General features: G+C 31.3%; 1 protein-coding gene across 1 annotated transcript in view; it reads right to left on the bottom strand.

The window, feature by feature from the left end:
- Positions 1-17398, bottom strand: part of LOC124543353 — a 59525-nt gene that overhangs the window by 13093 nt on the left and 29034 nt on the right. Inside the window, exons 8-10 of the mRNA XM_047121553.1 lie at positions 6524-6675; positions 4429-4527; positions 3170-3337 (exon numbers count right to left, since the gene is read on the bottom strand). Coding sequence (XP_046977509.1) covers positions 3170-3337; positions 4429-4527; positions 6524-6675 — 419 coding nt within the window. The remainder of the gene's footprint in view (positions 1-3169; positions 3338-4428; positions 4528-6523; positions 6676-17398) is intronic.

Genomic DNA, 17398 nt, shown 5'->3' with positions numbered 1-17398 from the left:
TCCTTCAATTTGTGGATTAGTCCTGCAGTTAATGACCAAGCTTCGGCACCTGATGCCATTTTAGTATTGGAGACGATTAGAAGTTCTGTTCACTTATGAAGGCGTGCCCTCCAATGTTAAATTATTTGAAAGAAAGAAAGAAAGAATTTTTATTTGTAAGCATCGTTTTGATACATCAGTGTCATAAACAAAAAAAAAAAACAAAAACTTAAAATAACAATAAAATTAAATCAAAATGCTGCCTACATAGCAGTACGATGCCACAAAATGGGAAATCACTCAGCATATATAATCATTTGCGTGACATATTTTACATAGAGCTTCGTTTTAATGTTTTAGAACTTCTCGTGAACCGTTTTTACAAGATAATGATTAAAATTAAAAATATTTTAACATTAGATAATTATTACGGCAATGTTCAGTCACTGATGTATATTTAAAAAAGAAATAGACCTTTATTTCCTTATAAAACAATATAAACTTCAGTTCCGTTCCAAAATTTCGCCTGAGAAATACACGCATTTCTAGGATGCTATTTATGTATACTTTAAGTTTATATTCAAAGATCAGATATATATATACATTCGATTAAAATATTCATGCCACTTCATTCTTTTCTTCTTCCATTACCGACATGTCATTGAAATAAACTGAGACATATTATTAAAGTAGAAAATATTTACATGATACGTGTAGATTTGGTTTTCGATATTTTTCATAGTCGATATGCAATCGGACCGAGCAATTATTTCCTTTTGAAGTCTTCCTACAACACGCCGTATCCATCAATTTGAAGTTGTCACTCGAATTTTACTGTGAAAAATTCATCGCTCCTGATACACTCGTGAATGTATTTTTTAATCTTTTTCGTTGGCACGTGACATTCCATTTTATTACGTTTTCTAGTTATAGGAAACATAGTCATGCACGCATGCTAGCGAGTAGATCTGTATATAATGGCGCTCCATTTTTTATTTTTTTTATTATATTGAAGTTTTCCATCATAATGATATTATCTGACTAATAAATTTCTCTCACCATACACATATATGTTGTATTTGTATTAATCCATTATTACAAAAATAAAACAAAACATTTTTGGAAACAATTCATATTAATGAAAGTTATTACTTGGGAAGAAGAGGTCTTAGATTATTTAAATTTTAGGTTGATGTTTTGTGATTGTCCAAAATTGTTTAGAGATCATCTAACTTCTAGACTGCATTAACAATATAAAAATAGTAGATAGTTGATAATGATGCAATTGTTAGCTTACAAAATGCTTATAATATTTATATAATTAATAGTGTATGTCAATAAATTTTTCAAGTAGGTTTTACCCGCTTAGCTTTGCAACTGTTCACGGCGCGAATTCGATGTGATTATTTACTTTTCTAAGGAATGGGCTAAGTCAGCTTTGTGTGTATAGGTATACGCGTATACATATACCCACACAACGACGGATAAGACGATACTGTGACGGAATGCGACCACATGAAGAATAAGGTAAGTAAATATAATTTCATTATTCAACCACGATGACAAATAAAAATCGAATGTGGTGTCGTAAGTCTGAAACAGTATAATTAAAAAATTCCTCGATGTACCGGCCGTTATTAAAATGTTAATATTTTTGATATATGGATAGTTTAAATGCAATGTAAAGAGACTATATCCAATATATTTTACTGAAATAAAATCAATTCTATCAACGAATGTATTTTACAACAGAGGGATTTAAATAATCTCTGTGACTATATAAATATTTAGTGTGTAATCAATTTTTCAATGTAATCATAAAATCTTTATATTATATTTTTAATTTTCATTTTGATTATTTTACATATCTAATGTGTATCTATTCTTTTATGAGATAAGTAGGCCGACGAGAGAATAGGCAACTTGATGGTAAGTGGTCACCATTGGCCACAGACAATGCTGTAAGAAATATTAACCGCTCCTTCACCACCAATGCGCCATAAAACTTGGGAACTATGTTATGTCACTTTTGTCTGTAATTACACTGGCTCACTCACCCTTAAAACCGGAATAACAATACTGAGTACTGATGTGGTCGAATATCTGATGAGTGGGTGGTACCTACCCAGATGGGATTGCACAAAGCCCTAACACCAAGTATGTTAATTGTTAAGTCTTTGTAACATTTTAATAATTGTGTAATTGATATCAGTGGAAATTTAGCTGTTGTAAGTGCTATTGTATATTATTATGCCACGATAAAATAAAATAGTATAATATAAATAAATTAAATATTTTATTGCATAAATTGCATACCTACACAACATAACTAGTGTTTACGATTTCATCCAAATGTATGTTACATAATTACATTTGAATATTTTGGTAATAGTTTACACAAAAGGAGAAGTGGGTCTGGAAACATTTAGCGAGTGCCGTCAGGTTAATATAAATTTAGAATAGCATGTACAAAAGCTCTTTCATAACAATGCACTGTTACATCTATAAGATGATGTCTATGTGTTGTAAATTGCACAACTTGTTCGCATACAAGCCTTTATGCTTCGTATCCTGGGGCTACAATCTATCTCTTATTTGACGTACAAATTACAACAGAGACGAGAACATTGAACAGTCTCATATTATAATTAGACGGATAATTTACTATCAATTTGAGTACCATTGTTATTATTTATTTATCAAATCAAATTACGTGCTAATAATATAAGCAATCCCACTTAATCCCATTTGGGTTTGAGCTCATCCTTTAGAGTAATTACAATCAGTATCTAACGTAGTGTTGACAATTATATGTCAAATCAGTAAGTTGTCTATGGGAAAATCTCTTTGTCTTCGATTTGGACATCAATAGGGTCTATGCCGGGTATGTTTTTTGGTGGTGGGACTTTGTCAAAGTTTGTCTGGGTGGTACTGAGTGTTTTGGGTTCCGGTTTGAAGAGTGAGTGAGACAGTGAGTATTTGAAGGCACAGGGTACATCGCCAATATACTTCCAATTCCTACTTTCCAATTTACCGCATTGGCGATGCAAGGGATGATTAAATGAATGCGGTGACCATTTACCATCAGGTGGCCCATATGCACCTACCCTATATATCGTCAAAATGTATATTGTTACTTCGAGGATGACGTCCTGATCCTTTCCTATAAAAAATGGAAATATATACTAACCCCCTTCGGCTACCGCCTCTTCTTTATAATTATCCTTCATAAACCTGGCAAGTATGTTGTGGTAGAAGAGACGAGCGTTGCTCTTGACTTCATCGTCCACTTCCATTTTGGAAACCGCCTGGATCAGTAAATTTATTTTCTGGCGAGCGTTTAGGAGCAGTTTGTCAACTGTGAAAGGTGTTATGATTTAAAACAATGAAGTGGTAGATTTAAACCCTGGACGAGTCTTCTTTAACATAACAATGATAACGTTTATTTCATATCTTATGAAATGTGTCAACTTGAAAATTATTCGTAATTGAAGTAGTTACTGTGTTTTGCTATTGTAGACCCAAATTTAGGACATGTTTTCATATTGTATATTTATTCATATTTTAGTTATATACATATTTCCTGTTGACTTAAACTTCCAAAAAAACTAAAAATAATACAAAATGTATGTATGTTACCGGTAATGTACGAAATCTCCCAATTGTGTACAAATCCTAGGAAATTTATATAATACCGAAGCTATTCAATACATAAATTTCCTAGGAAATGTTTACAATTCCTAGGAGTTGTATATAATTCCAGTATCACATTAGGTAATATAATAATGCTCTCTGTAATAAAACAAGTTATTAAAGTGAGAATAATATTTTTATTAAAACATTCGTCATGACATCGTTCAGGTAACAATTGTATCGTAAAATGTAACAACAATCTTCATATTATCTTACTTATTGAAGCTTCCAAAATCAACTATCAAGTAAATTTTAAAATGTTTTTTTATACTACAGACTTACTGTAGTACAGTTTTTTCTTGCATTGGATTGTTAGGTTAGGTTAGTTAGTTTTACATTTCCGATTGCTATTTAGAAAATGTATACATTTTCTAGGAAATATGTAATATAAATTAATTTACAAATTTCCGTGCGTTTTTAGGAACGATATACATTTCCTACGAATTATATACGATTCCTAGATTTCATACATTTCCGATAACATTTATATTAAAACGAATAATCTTAAATATAGATTAAAACTTTGCTTTGTCGGTATTTCAGATTTAAATCATTACGTTTCTTTATCGAGAGAAGCGTACTGAAATCAAATAGAAAGATTTTAATAAATATTTCTATTTAATTTCAGTAAGCACGTTAATATGTGATTTTTCGGTTCCATTGAATAAAATGTCCGACTAGATGCTACGATTAACGACGCGGCATCGAAGACGATTGCTGTATTTAACTACAATTGTTTTGCGAAAATCTACTTACAGTCAGATTCGAGTTCGGGTACCGGTTGGAGTACGTCGTCGAGGGCATATTGTAGGGCTGAGGGTGCACCTTTCATCGGCCTTTGCACATTCGGTGCACCTATTGAAATATCCTCATATCAATTTATTGCAATTAATTAAGAATTAAAAAAAAAACAACGAAGTAATAAATCAAGGGTATCTTTAGTTTTTAGTGGGCCTATTTGAAAACCTAAGCGTAATAAATTGAGCAGCAAATAACTTTGTTAGGGAAATATAAGTGTTACTTCTGTTTTCGTGAACAGAGTGCGCTTGACACCTTAATATTGCTCTCTCTTCTACGAACTACACGATGCGACAAGTTTGTAATATAATGATTGCGATGAAACACACATAATGCTGTATGTTGTATTTTAAATAGGAACATCAAGAGAGAAATTTTAATTACAACACAGAACGTAGAATTGCAATGAGTTTTTGACATATAGTTGATTAAACTGGGCGGTGAGAAAGATCATTATAGTACGACATAACTTAGAGGTAGCATCAGCAAATTCAATCAAATCGATTACTGCCGATTTACATAACCAATAGAAATAGCTCCCTATCGCGACATCCGACGCTATGGATTCTCGAGTCAGTTCAACCCGAAAAGCAAGTGCATATAAATCGACGAGATGATGATGATCATACTACAAGTCATAGTGTATAAATATCATATTCACATAAGAAATAAATATTGATAATTTGGGATAGCGTGCTTAATTCGGATGTGATCGCTTTTACGAATTTGGCCGATGCTACCTACATCTAAGTTGTGTCGTACTTGACTAACTATTTAAAACAGCATGGTGTATTATGACAAAAATAATATTCTACTGTTGTATAATAGAGGATAACGATGAAACATCATGTGTCAACATCATCATATATACGTATATATATGTATTACCAATCAACAATGAGCGCTTTGATAGTAGAACACAGAATAATTAGTGTAATTTGTAACGACAATACATTGATTATAGCGTGTTACGAAAATCAGTCAGATCATTTGATCATATTACGCTGTAATTGGAATAGAGCTAAATAGGCTTGAAACGCTTCAATATCATAGTAGCTATGGACGTGAAACCACTTAATGTTATGTTATGTTATATGTACGTGTGTTTGGCTATGCTCGATATATTGAGTGAATTACCTACCGTAATATGATATTCTATGTAAAACCTACGCAATATAATTCAATAATAACAATTTTTAGCTGCATATTTAATTAATAATATTTAACGATTGTACTTTTATGATTGTGATTATTAATATTAAATGACCAAATCAATTTTCAAACTTTCATGAATGTTGCAAATAAAGGACTTGTTTGTTTCTCTCAGAAATCGCTTATTCTTCGTCCCATTTTTATATTGATTTTCTATACACACCGACGGATATAATAAACGCAAACTAATTCTATTGATATACTATTTTGATTAATAATATATATGAGCCCGTGGATATAGTTTTATATAAAGAACAAAAAAAACCACTACTTATAATATTAATATTTATTTATCCATGGAGTATCAATTGAAATATTGGCAATTTTGGTTTGTTTAGTAAAAGCTTCGGAAATTATTTACACTCGTCTTGAATAATTTCCGAAGCTTGACAAAAGTAATTAACGGCACAAACATCTTCACGCGATGCATATAACATCTTCGAAAGTGTTCGCTTACAACCGGGTGGCTCATTTGCCTTCTATTGAAGATATGTACATAAGCAAACTAATGTTTAGAATTCTTATAAAAAATTTTTGAACTACAATCGATCCACGGTAATTCGTATACAATACCAAACAGTTATCTTCTGTAATACAAATCTACGTCAATGTACATATTGTGTGTATATTTAAATATGTTGCGACTAGTTCTAGCAATTTGTCGGATTACAAGGTACTCGAAAACGTTCCGGACTCTTACAGCCCTACCTGTAGACCCTGTGGCAGTACTCTATAGTCCGAATTGATCGTCCGACCCTGCTTTTCAAAACGCTGTCGGATTAACTTGCTCATACATATTAACCCTAATCGTAACCAGTCCTTTCGTTACTGTTATGCTTACCAACGCTAGAAAGGAGTTGGTTTATCTGCTGCAAGGAAGTCTTCATCTCAATAATTAGTCGTCCTTTCTCGTCAAGCTGTCGCGTAATATTTTTCTCTTCACGCTCCTCAACCTCTAGCTCTGCTCGAAAACGTTTCTTATCCTGTATGTACCTGAGAATAAAGTAATAAAAACATAATAAATTCATATTACTTTCTTACAAAACTTTACTCTGATTGGATATAGGTATCCAAACGTCGACTAGGACGCTAAAATTTATTGGTCAAAATACAATCATAATATAAGTTCAACAAGGAAGTAATGTATAAATATATGGCCCACTTGAAGTTTCGGCAACCCTAACCGGAGAAGTAGACATAAAGTGAAGGACGCTTGAAATAAAAAGGGCTTCGTCAGAGATTCATTTATAAAGCTTTTATCGTAGCTGCTTATGGTAGGAGGTGTAAAAATCCGCGGAATAGAATATCAAAAATATTATTCATTTACTATACAAGCGCCATCAATTAAAATACATTTAGCATATCAAAGTATCGACGGTCCAGAATATAAACACGTTGAATAGTTATTTATAGTTGTGTATAGAGTATTTTTAGTTACTTTCAGTTTAGGCTTCTAATTTTTTTTATTTTTTGAATGAGGAATGCACACAGCACTGCACTTATTTAGTTAGGAATTTATTTGTATCATCTTAAGATACAAACTTAAAAGAGATTACTTTTTCAGATTCACAAAAACTTATGTATATTACCTATCTATTATTAAAATATTTTTTGTGCTGTTTTCCCACTGAAAATAATAGAGTTAAAATATTAAACCGACTGTTGCATCTCATTCCGCTTTTGTGTAACAAAAATGTTATTTTTTAGTTTAAAGATTGGGTGCGATAAAGTATAAATAAATAAATAAACCATTAAGTACGATCTATTTCCAAACGTAATATCAAATATATTTAGAGACAAAATCAATTTTGCTTTTTAGTCATATGAATATATAATCATCGCTATCATACCGAAATTGATACAAATAAAGATTGATTTTCTAAGTTTTTAGTACGAGTTCGTCAATTATTATAAACTTAGTTTGTCAGAGGTCACCTGCAATCAGCTCCAAGTTAGTTCAATGTAAACGGTTCGACTTACTAATTGGCGCAGACTGTGAATTGCCAAACATTTTATAACTTACGACTCCATTACAGATTTTCTTTAACAAAGTCCTATCTTACAACTATTACTACAACGTACGCTTAAATAAAGGCTATATATTTAATGGTATGTATTTAATTAATTTCGCGGATCTTTAAACGTACACAACTCCTTATATTTGTATTTTTAAAACACTACTATTCAATTATAACTTATAATCGTGTGACTACAATTTAAAATATTCAATTTAGTAAAAAAATGGATACCAAAGTATTTAATCAAATATAGCAGGAAGATATAGATATATAGATTGTTGATACACTATCTTCCTGCTGTATTTGATGAAAGTCTCTGCTACCACTCTCACCAAAAGTCAAAACTTATACCTCTAGCCTCTGACCACATACATAAGATGTTAAGTCCCTTGTAACTGTTACGGATTTACTACATATTCAAAGTTAAACAATACAATGTATAGCTGTTTGACGATACAATCGATACGAATAGACTAGAATTATTGGTAAATAAACTACCAACCGGTGAACACGAAGCTACCACTGGTAAACAATTGTAATTACATATTATTCCTTATTTACAAACTTAATAGAGATTACTGGTAAAGTAACCATTATACATGTATATGTAAAATCAAGTTAATAATATGTATTTACATTTGTATGCAATGAACAGTACTGACAATGTATCAAGGAAATACAATCGAGCTCGACGTACAATTGCATTTTGTATGCAAATAATCTCTAATATCTCTTTGTTGTGTAATGCAATATAAACTACAATACGAACGTTAAATCACTTCAATTCCGATAATAACTGTATTACTTCATGCGACACATTCCGTTCGTAAAGAAAATTGATATGATGATCATCACCTTCATCATCATCGTTACATAGAATAAAACATAGTCGCTTACTGACGTCTATCCATACGTATGCTTAGATCTTTAAAATTACGCAACGGATTTTGATGCGGTTTTATTTTAAATAGAGAGACTGATTCGATAGCAAAGTCTTTGTATACATGGACGATATATGTACTTAGTAAGACAACAAGAAAAATTATGTTATAATATAAACATGAATAATAATTACATTTTATCTTCATTGTATCAATCACGTGAAAACAACTAAAAGTATCGACTAGTGGCAGAGATAATGACCGACCGATGCGGGATGTTACATAGATGCTTATAATATTTTAATCCCCTTTCTGCCATTTTAATACCCAGCGAAGCAGTTAAGTTTTTTTTTTTCAAAAGCCATAGAGTATACTTTGTATTCTCCTCGACTTTACTACTTAATAAAGATAATTGATTTTATCTAAGAGAATACTGAACTTTTTTGCCAGTTATTTTATGAGACGTGATAATAGCTATAAATATAACTAAGTACCCTGTCCTGTCTTCATAAAAATGTACAAGTTACATAACGATGATTTTGGTAGTCATAATATTTTGTCATTTTGTGGTACTCATTTTGAAGCTGCAAGCCAACTATATATAGGGTGAATTTCAACAGGTCCAATAAAATCTTCATTTCCGTGGATTTTTTATTCTGCAACTTTAGAACAAGAAAAAATAGTGTTTATTCAAGTTTTTGATAATATATGTATTCTTGCTTAATATCTAGCAGATAGCTTAAAAAACTAACTAGATATACAAGATTAAAAATTTCGTGCCACGGCGATGAAACATGGATGCACGGCAATGAAACATGTGTCCACGGCAATGAAAGAACTGTGCCACGGGAATGATAGAATCAATCCACGGTAATGAAAAAATCCAATAACACATGATATTTTTATATGTATTTAATACTTACCTGGGATGGACACATCCATGTCTCTGAGAGGGAAAGGCATATGTTGTTGACCATAATTGAATTAAATTAAACATAATTTAATTAACACATGCACTCTTTTCTTCTCAATAATCTTCTTGCATAGGAGTAAAATTAAACAAAATTTTAATAGAATCAAAGCAACGCAATCATTTATTTTAAGTTCTTTCACACAAAAATTAACAGAACAGAAATAAACAAATAAAAATTTATCAGAAATAAAAAAAAAAAAACTTTTCTAAAGTATGCAATAGGTATTGCTAACAATATATACTTAACACAACGTAATTTTACAATTCGCGAATAAACAATTATTTATTATGATTAAATCAAGTCTGGATAAATCGTAGGGCCTATCTAATCACAGCCTTATTATCAACATAATATTTTTTACCTTTTCTCTATTAAATCTTATATTTAATACAGACTTACAGTATTGGATTCAACAAGTGTAATCTTCAACAAGATTACACCCTTTGTCTACGGTTCGTTTTTAGATATGATAGATATGTGTAGTGTAGCAAGAAAGATAAACCGTACAAAAGGGTGTGAACTTGGTATGTTCATCGTTTTCCAATAAAGAAATCTTATTATAGAATACAATCAGCCTTTCTAATTAACACTTACATCTAATTAACACTAACAGTTTAGCACTGTTAACAGGAATATCAGCCTTTCAAATTCACTCGTCTCATTATTATTATCTATACTTCAATATTAACTTAGATCACAAAGATATATTTTTGCACATCACAAATCAAAATAGCCTATTCATCTTCTTTTTTTAAATACTCCTCTCGTAAAACAGGGTCGCTTCTTAATTTTTCACGTCACTTTTGTTCGGCCAATCTTCTTCTTTCCTTTCTCTCCTCTTCCGATAGTTTCGGTTTAGGCATCTTGGTTTTCTAAAAATAAGCAACCCATTATTATGTTTATAATTAGACTCTAATATATGTGTGTGTGACTGTAAGTTTGTGCGTGTGTGTGTGAGTCTTTGTGCGTGCGTGAGTGTGTGCGCGATTGTGTGTGCGTATGTTTGAGTGTCTATTGTGTCCAAATGTATATAATTTCGTAAGGTTAACGTGGAGATATTTTTTTGTAGTTGAATGTACACTACATATTGTTTCTTTCCTTAACCATACCGTGGCGATGAAAACATAAGTCACGGAAATGAAACAACTGCTCATGGCAATGAAACTAAATTGTTTTAAAAGGCATGGCAATGAAATTTCGTTTCATCACCGTGTCTTTTTTTCATTGCCATAGCAAATTTTGGCCACGGAAACCATGGCAATGAGAGCACGGCGATGAAAATCAAGTAGCCAAAAATCTATTAATTATTCAGAGTAATTAACACGCCACAAATAAACATAAGACAAATGGCATTCTATCGAATGCCTAATCAAGAGGACAAACTTATTCAAATAGAAGTTAGGTCTATCCACGGCGATGATAGAAAAAATGTCCAGTAACATAAAAATCGAATACTTACCTTTATGGCGCGAAAACGTAGGCACGTATGCACGTGCTTCCACGTGGAGCACCGAGCCAAACTATCATGCAACGTTTAGCGCACAGGTGTGGGGGACGCAAGTCCTTAGATAAAACAATATTCTTAAATATATTTAGGACACGGCGATGAAAGGTAGTTCTAGGACAAATGTATTTTTATTAACCATTCTTTGTATTGTTTAAATATATGAATAAATGTATTCCGTAACAATACTTTAACTGTTCACGTATCAATTAAAACTTGGTTTTAATATAAATAACCAATAGATTTTTATCAATGACGTTTAATACACATCGAGGTAATGTGTGAACAAACACGGCAATGAAAGATTTCGAGGTGTAACTTTTTTTTTTGAGCTTCTATTAATCCTATTTAACTTCATATTTAGTGCTACACATAGATTACTATATCACCTAACCAGAAAAAAATGTTAGAACATTATAACCATGTTTTATAGTACCGATTTCATTGATGCCACGTAATTTTTGTTCCTGGGAAATTCACCCATAAAATAGTTTTGTCGTCAATGCAATCTGCAATCTGTGTCGCAAAACCAATGCTTACCACTACGATAGACGAACCTGTTATCAAATGATTCAAAGTCTTTACTTAAACCATTTACTTACTTGAATTATGATATTTGACTGATCATAACAAATTTTAAACTGACATGAATTCAATCATGGATTTATTTTTATTTATTTATTTATTGAATATCATTATACATGCTTTGTTTTATACAGACAACGATGTAACAAAAACCTAAGTATAAGGATAAGTATCTTATTCATAGCTATGCCGTTCATGTCAAATTTCACGTAACACTTAAAAATAAAATAATCATACTATCTAATTTGTATTTTATTTTGAAGTCTTTTCGCTTATGTCAACATCTCACGCACACTAAGACATTTTGTAAGCACGATCACAGATAATGATTCAATATAGAGAGGTGCGCCTTCGAGGGTGAATAGATCTATACCGGTAAAGTCTGTAACGGAACTTAGTTATTGGCATCCGACTTCACTTTACAATGAGAAACTGCGAACTTAACTTCTGGTGGTGAAATCAACTGACTATAATAGTTCAATAGTCACAGCTTCCGTGAGCTCCTTTTTAACTCCCGACGCAAAGAGAGCTCTCGTTTCTTTGTTATTTGATTGTGACTTGTTTGTCGTTTGTTATTTTAATTAAAATCGTTGGTTGCAAGACGTGCTCCAAAGGACTTGTCTGCTGCCAATAATTCAATTATTTTCTGTCCAAGAAATATTGAATTGTAGTGAATTAAATTGTTTTCTAAGTTAAAGTTTGTTGAGCATTTTTGTTGTTTACACAATGCAGAGAGAACATAAGTGCTTACACAAATATGAAAAAGGTGATGAAACAGTGAAGAAAAAGAAGATTTTAGTGCTGTTAGTATTTTCTTATCGCTAAACATATTTCTTGTCGCATGTAATTATAAAAACAAGTATAGGTAAGTAAATTTCTAAAATTAGTTGGAATCACTTGGATGAGAATAGAGTATAACAGAAATATACTTTACAGCGCCTTGTAATGATAGTAAAAAAGTCATCGTGTCAGATATCATAAAAAAAAAATTAAAATAGGTGAATGTGTCTACTAAGACGTTCTGACCAACACTTGTGTCAATAGTAGAAATCCGTCCGTAAAATAGCTCATCATTTGTATCGTTCACATAAGAGCCGCTTCAATAAAACACTGCAGAATTGAATAAAAACATTTACCAACGTCATACAACTTGTGATACACGAAATTAATTAGTTTACTGGTCACCCCCTTTGTATTTACCAATAATGGGACATCAAAGTCAGTGCTTAAAACACAAAACGGTATTTTAAATTAAATGAATTGTTGAAAATTAATTAATCAAAGCAACCGTCGTTCAAACTTCCGATGAATTCACGAATATGACAATCAAATTGCATATGAAATATAATTTGGTTCAGTGGTCACTTTCAGGAACACTGTCACAGCGAAATTACGTTTCCTATGAAATTACTTATTGCGGCATACTGTTATATAGCACATCATTTTAAAACAATAGCCAGTGGCGATCATTTATATAAGCTGCCAAAAATCTCTTTTTTTCATTTATAGATCTTTACATTGTATAAAACAAAGTCGCTTTTTCTGTCCCCTTGTACGCTTAAATCTTTAAAACTACGTAACGGACTTTGATGTGGTTTTTTTAATAGATAGTGTGATTCGGGAGGAAGGTTTGTGCATATAATACGTGAAAACTATAGTAAAGAAACACTTATCATTTTAGAAGTTTGCAATGTAATGTCGTAAATAAACAAATTCTGTAGTATATTTAGCATCAGTATTTCATTCGTGCGAAGCCGGGGCGGGTCGCTAGTATAATATATAATATATATAATATAATATAATATATATAAATATGTTTTTTTATTTTTATGTTTGTCAAATTCACCATCTTTAAAATAACTCGCGTAAAATATCTAATGCTGGTGCTTGTGTGCGATTACAACGATAAAATCAATATTTCAAAAAAAAATATATATTAAAACAGGACTACGTCTGTGCGTCGTTTACATCGCCATATATAAATACATATATTCAATTCAAACAAGAATGTGCTTCTTCGATAATTTAACTAATTTTAATATTCATATGATGGATAACTATTTTATTCATGAAAATTTTAAATTTACTTTTAAGATTGGCTTCATTTATTTAAATATGTGAAGGTTTTACAAGGTTGTTTAATTATTATGACTTGTGTAGGTTGAAATAAATCCTTTCAAATAATAGCAAACTAATTTCGCGTGCTACCTTTACCCCTATTAAAGGTTTTATTTTGATTTAATTTTTTACTATTACAGCTAAAAGAATTCATAAAAATATTTTATTGCGTAAATAGTGATCGAGAAAATCTTAACCGATGTTTACAATGATATTGTTTGAATCGTCTATATTTGCGAGCTACAAGTCGATTGTAATGTAAGCTTTCCGAACTAGAATTTCTAGCTCGGACGGAGGACGAACCATTTTGTGTTCAGTCGGAATTTACGTCGGTAAATCCTATTGCACCGTGTAATCCCCAAAAGATATTATCCCCTCACGTCCGATATGACGAGAATGTTCGATGATTAGTCGAAAGTCTGATGAGATGTACACAATGCGTATTAACTGATTCAGTATTGACAATACGGTTAGGTTTACCGTGCTGTATTTGAGCACTGCTATAAAGTCACATTTCGATGTAAGCATCGTCGAGATTTACATGTTATTATTAAAATAAAACCACGTGTTTTAAACTTACAATATGAGGATTAAGTAAAATAACTGACAGGTGTCAGCTTGCGCCGGCTCTTCGATACTTTTACCTACATATCTGATTAAATGAATATTAATACAAAACAAAAAACTGTAAACTTGATCATTCAATCAATTTTATTATAGTTTTGCGTGAACTCATATTTAAAATGTTTAATCTAGACAAAAATACAAAAGAGAATAGGTAAGTTGTTTAATTATTTTAAATGTTCAAATATTATAATAGTATAATGGGGATTAAAAAGACCTACACAATCCACATCACGAACATTGTAATAAATGAGTACGTTACAGGTTTAATACAGCTATTAACAAACAACAGTGTAACGATATAATTATCGGCAACCACGCTTCACTAACTCGACTGTGTACATGTTTGTCTAACCCCCTCCCTCCTCAAATACCCTCGAACGAAGCACGTGGACAATAATTGTAGCTCAGTCTGATTATATCTATCTCTTAAAAAGAGAAAATCATCATTTAGTGATTTCCTATTTTTTAAAGAACCTTGACTATTTCTTTTTTATTGGTTCATAAAACTGGTTACAATCTTTAGATGTGAAACTTAATATAAACATGGCCTTAATATAAACATGAACATAGATTGAAACTTTCTTGATATGAACACAGCATGCGTATATATATAAGTATCATGTGGTGTACAATCAAAATTTTAAATAAATAAATTTAAACTAGGCATTTATATAAAAATGTATAACTAAAAATAATAATACATATTATTATATAATAATACAACTGCAATAATAAAATAAGAGAGAGAAAACTACTTAGCTAAATATTTACAATGTAAGAATTTGTTTTTTAAAAGAGGCTAAAGAACCACAGAATATATCACACTCATTTAAGTGGGCATTTATTGTTGAACAAATGCGATACAAGGGCGCGTGTTGGAATATATTCGTTCGACATGTGGGTAAACTAAAAGTTGTTCTGTTATGTAGCCTACTACTGGGGCGGTGTACACTAAATTTAAGGCGCTCAAGCAGATCTGGTGACTCAATATAATTATGAATAATTTTATATAAAATTAATATGTCAATAAATTTTCGACGGTCACTCAGAGACTTCATGTGATAAAATTGTAATCTAGACTCATATGAATCCAAAGTCTGACACCTATGACCCGTATATGCTAGATGATACAGAAAACGCTTTTGCACAGATTCTTATCTCATTGAATGAACATTATAGCTAGGATTCCAGACAGTGCTGCAATATTCTATGATGCTTCGAACCAAACAGTTATAAACCGTAATAATTAGATGAGGATCATTAAAAAGTTTCATTTGGCGATTTATGAAACCTGATAGTTTAGAGGCTCTTTTGATTATGCTGTCAATATGATCACGAAAAGATAGGGTATGATCAAATAATACACCTAAATCTTTGATAACATATACTTGTTTAAGTGGAAATTTATTGATGTAATAAGTTTTATCAACCAGGTTTTTTTTCCTTGAAAATCTGATAAAAACACATTTATCAGTATTTAACGCCATTAAATTGTTTTTACACCATAGTTCAATATTTTCGAGATCTTTTTGTAATGCCAACGGATCATTGTCATCATTAATTACACGATACACTTTTAGGTCATCAGCGTAAAATTTGAATTTAGAATTAATAACATAACTGAGATCGTTTATAAATATTAAGAAAAATAAAGGCCCGAAGTGGGAACCTTGTGGAACCCCACATGGGATGTGAAGAATATCGGACTTAACTTCAAATAGCGACACTAACTGCGATCGATTTTTTAAGTACGACTCACACCATCTTAATAAAGAGCCGTGAATTCCCATGATGTTCAGTTTTGAAATAAGTAAGTCATGGTTAACTAAGCCAAACGCTTTTTTAAAATCAGTGTAAATAGCATGTATCTCTTTATTATTATCAAGGGCTTCTGCTATATCTACAGTGTAAGAAATTAAATTGGTCGTAGTCGATTTTTTTGGTAGAAATCCATGTTGGTTATGATGAATATGTTTTTTTAGGAGAAATAATAATTTATTGTAAATAAGTGATTCAAAAACTTTAGCAGACGTTGATAAAATTGAAATAGGCCTATAATTGCTAACATTGTTTACCACACCTTTTTTATGTATAGGAGTAAGATGAGCTAACTTCCACTTGTCCTGAAAAACACCAGTGTTTAAAGATAAATTAAAAATGAATGCTAGTGGAAGAGATAAATTTGTGGCACAGTTTTTAAGAAAGAGAGGAGGTATCATATCCGTGCCACAACTTTTAGCTACATCAAGTGAGAGTAAGACTTTTTGCACCTCTTCTTTGGTGATTTTAACGAATGATGCAGATATAGTATCGTTGAGGCAATTAGTATTGATATTTGAAAGATTTGTAGCCGGAGGTGTTGTATGTTTACTCGTATAAACAGATTGAAAGAATTTCAAGAATAAGTTACATATCTCTTGTTTGCCATTAGCAACTTCGTCATCTAGATACATTTGATTAGGTATTTGGGTAGAATTTTGTCTTTTAGTATTACAGTAACGCCAAAAATAAAAAGGATTCCTTCGAATATTATCGCCGGCTGTTTTTTTTAAATTGTTGTAACAATCCGTAATTAAAGTACTACATCGTAATCTTAACAGATCAAACGTTAATTTATCCATTTCATTTTGATATTTTTTATATTTCATATGATATTTAGCCTTTTCTTTTAAGGCTTTTATTAAACTACTATTAAACCAGATAGGGTAATGTTTTGGATAAGTTTTTGATAAAGGAGTATGAGAATATATAATTGGAAGCATCTTGTTATAAAAAATGTCTACAACTTGATCAACTGATGCAACATTACTGAATTCCTTTTCCCAGTCAATTTTTATTAGTTCACTTTTAACTGATTCATAGTCACATCGTTTAAAATTAAGGGTAGGGATTCGTTTTCTTGGTTGAGGCCTACCACTTATATAGTTCAGATGTAAAATTAAACATGGATGATATTGATCTATTGGAACCAGACTAAAATCAGATTCTTTAACTGTAAGTGACTGGATA

This window comes from Vanessa cardui, chromosome Z (genome assembly GCF_905220365.1).
Source record: "Vanessa cardui chromosome Z, ilVanCard2.1, whole genome shotgun sequence".
Lineage (NCBI taxonomy): Eukaryota > Metazoa > Arthropoda > Insecta > Lepidoptera > Nymphalidae > Vanessa > Vanessa cardui.
The sequence above is the reverse complement of the archived record's forward strand: the minus strand, read 5'-3'. Positions and strand labels throughout refer to the sequence as shown.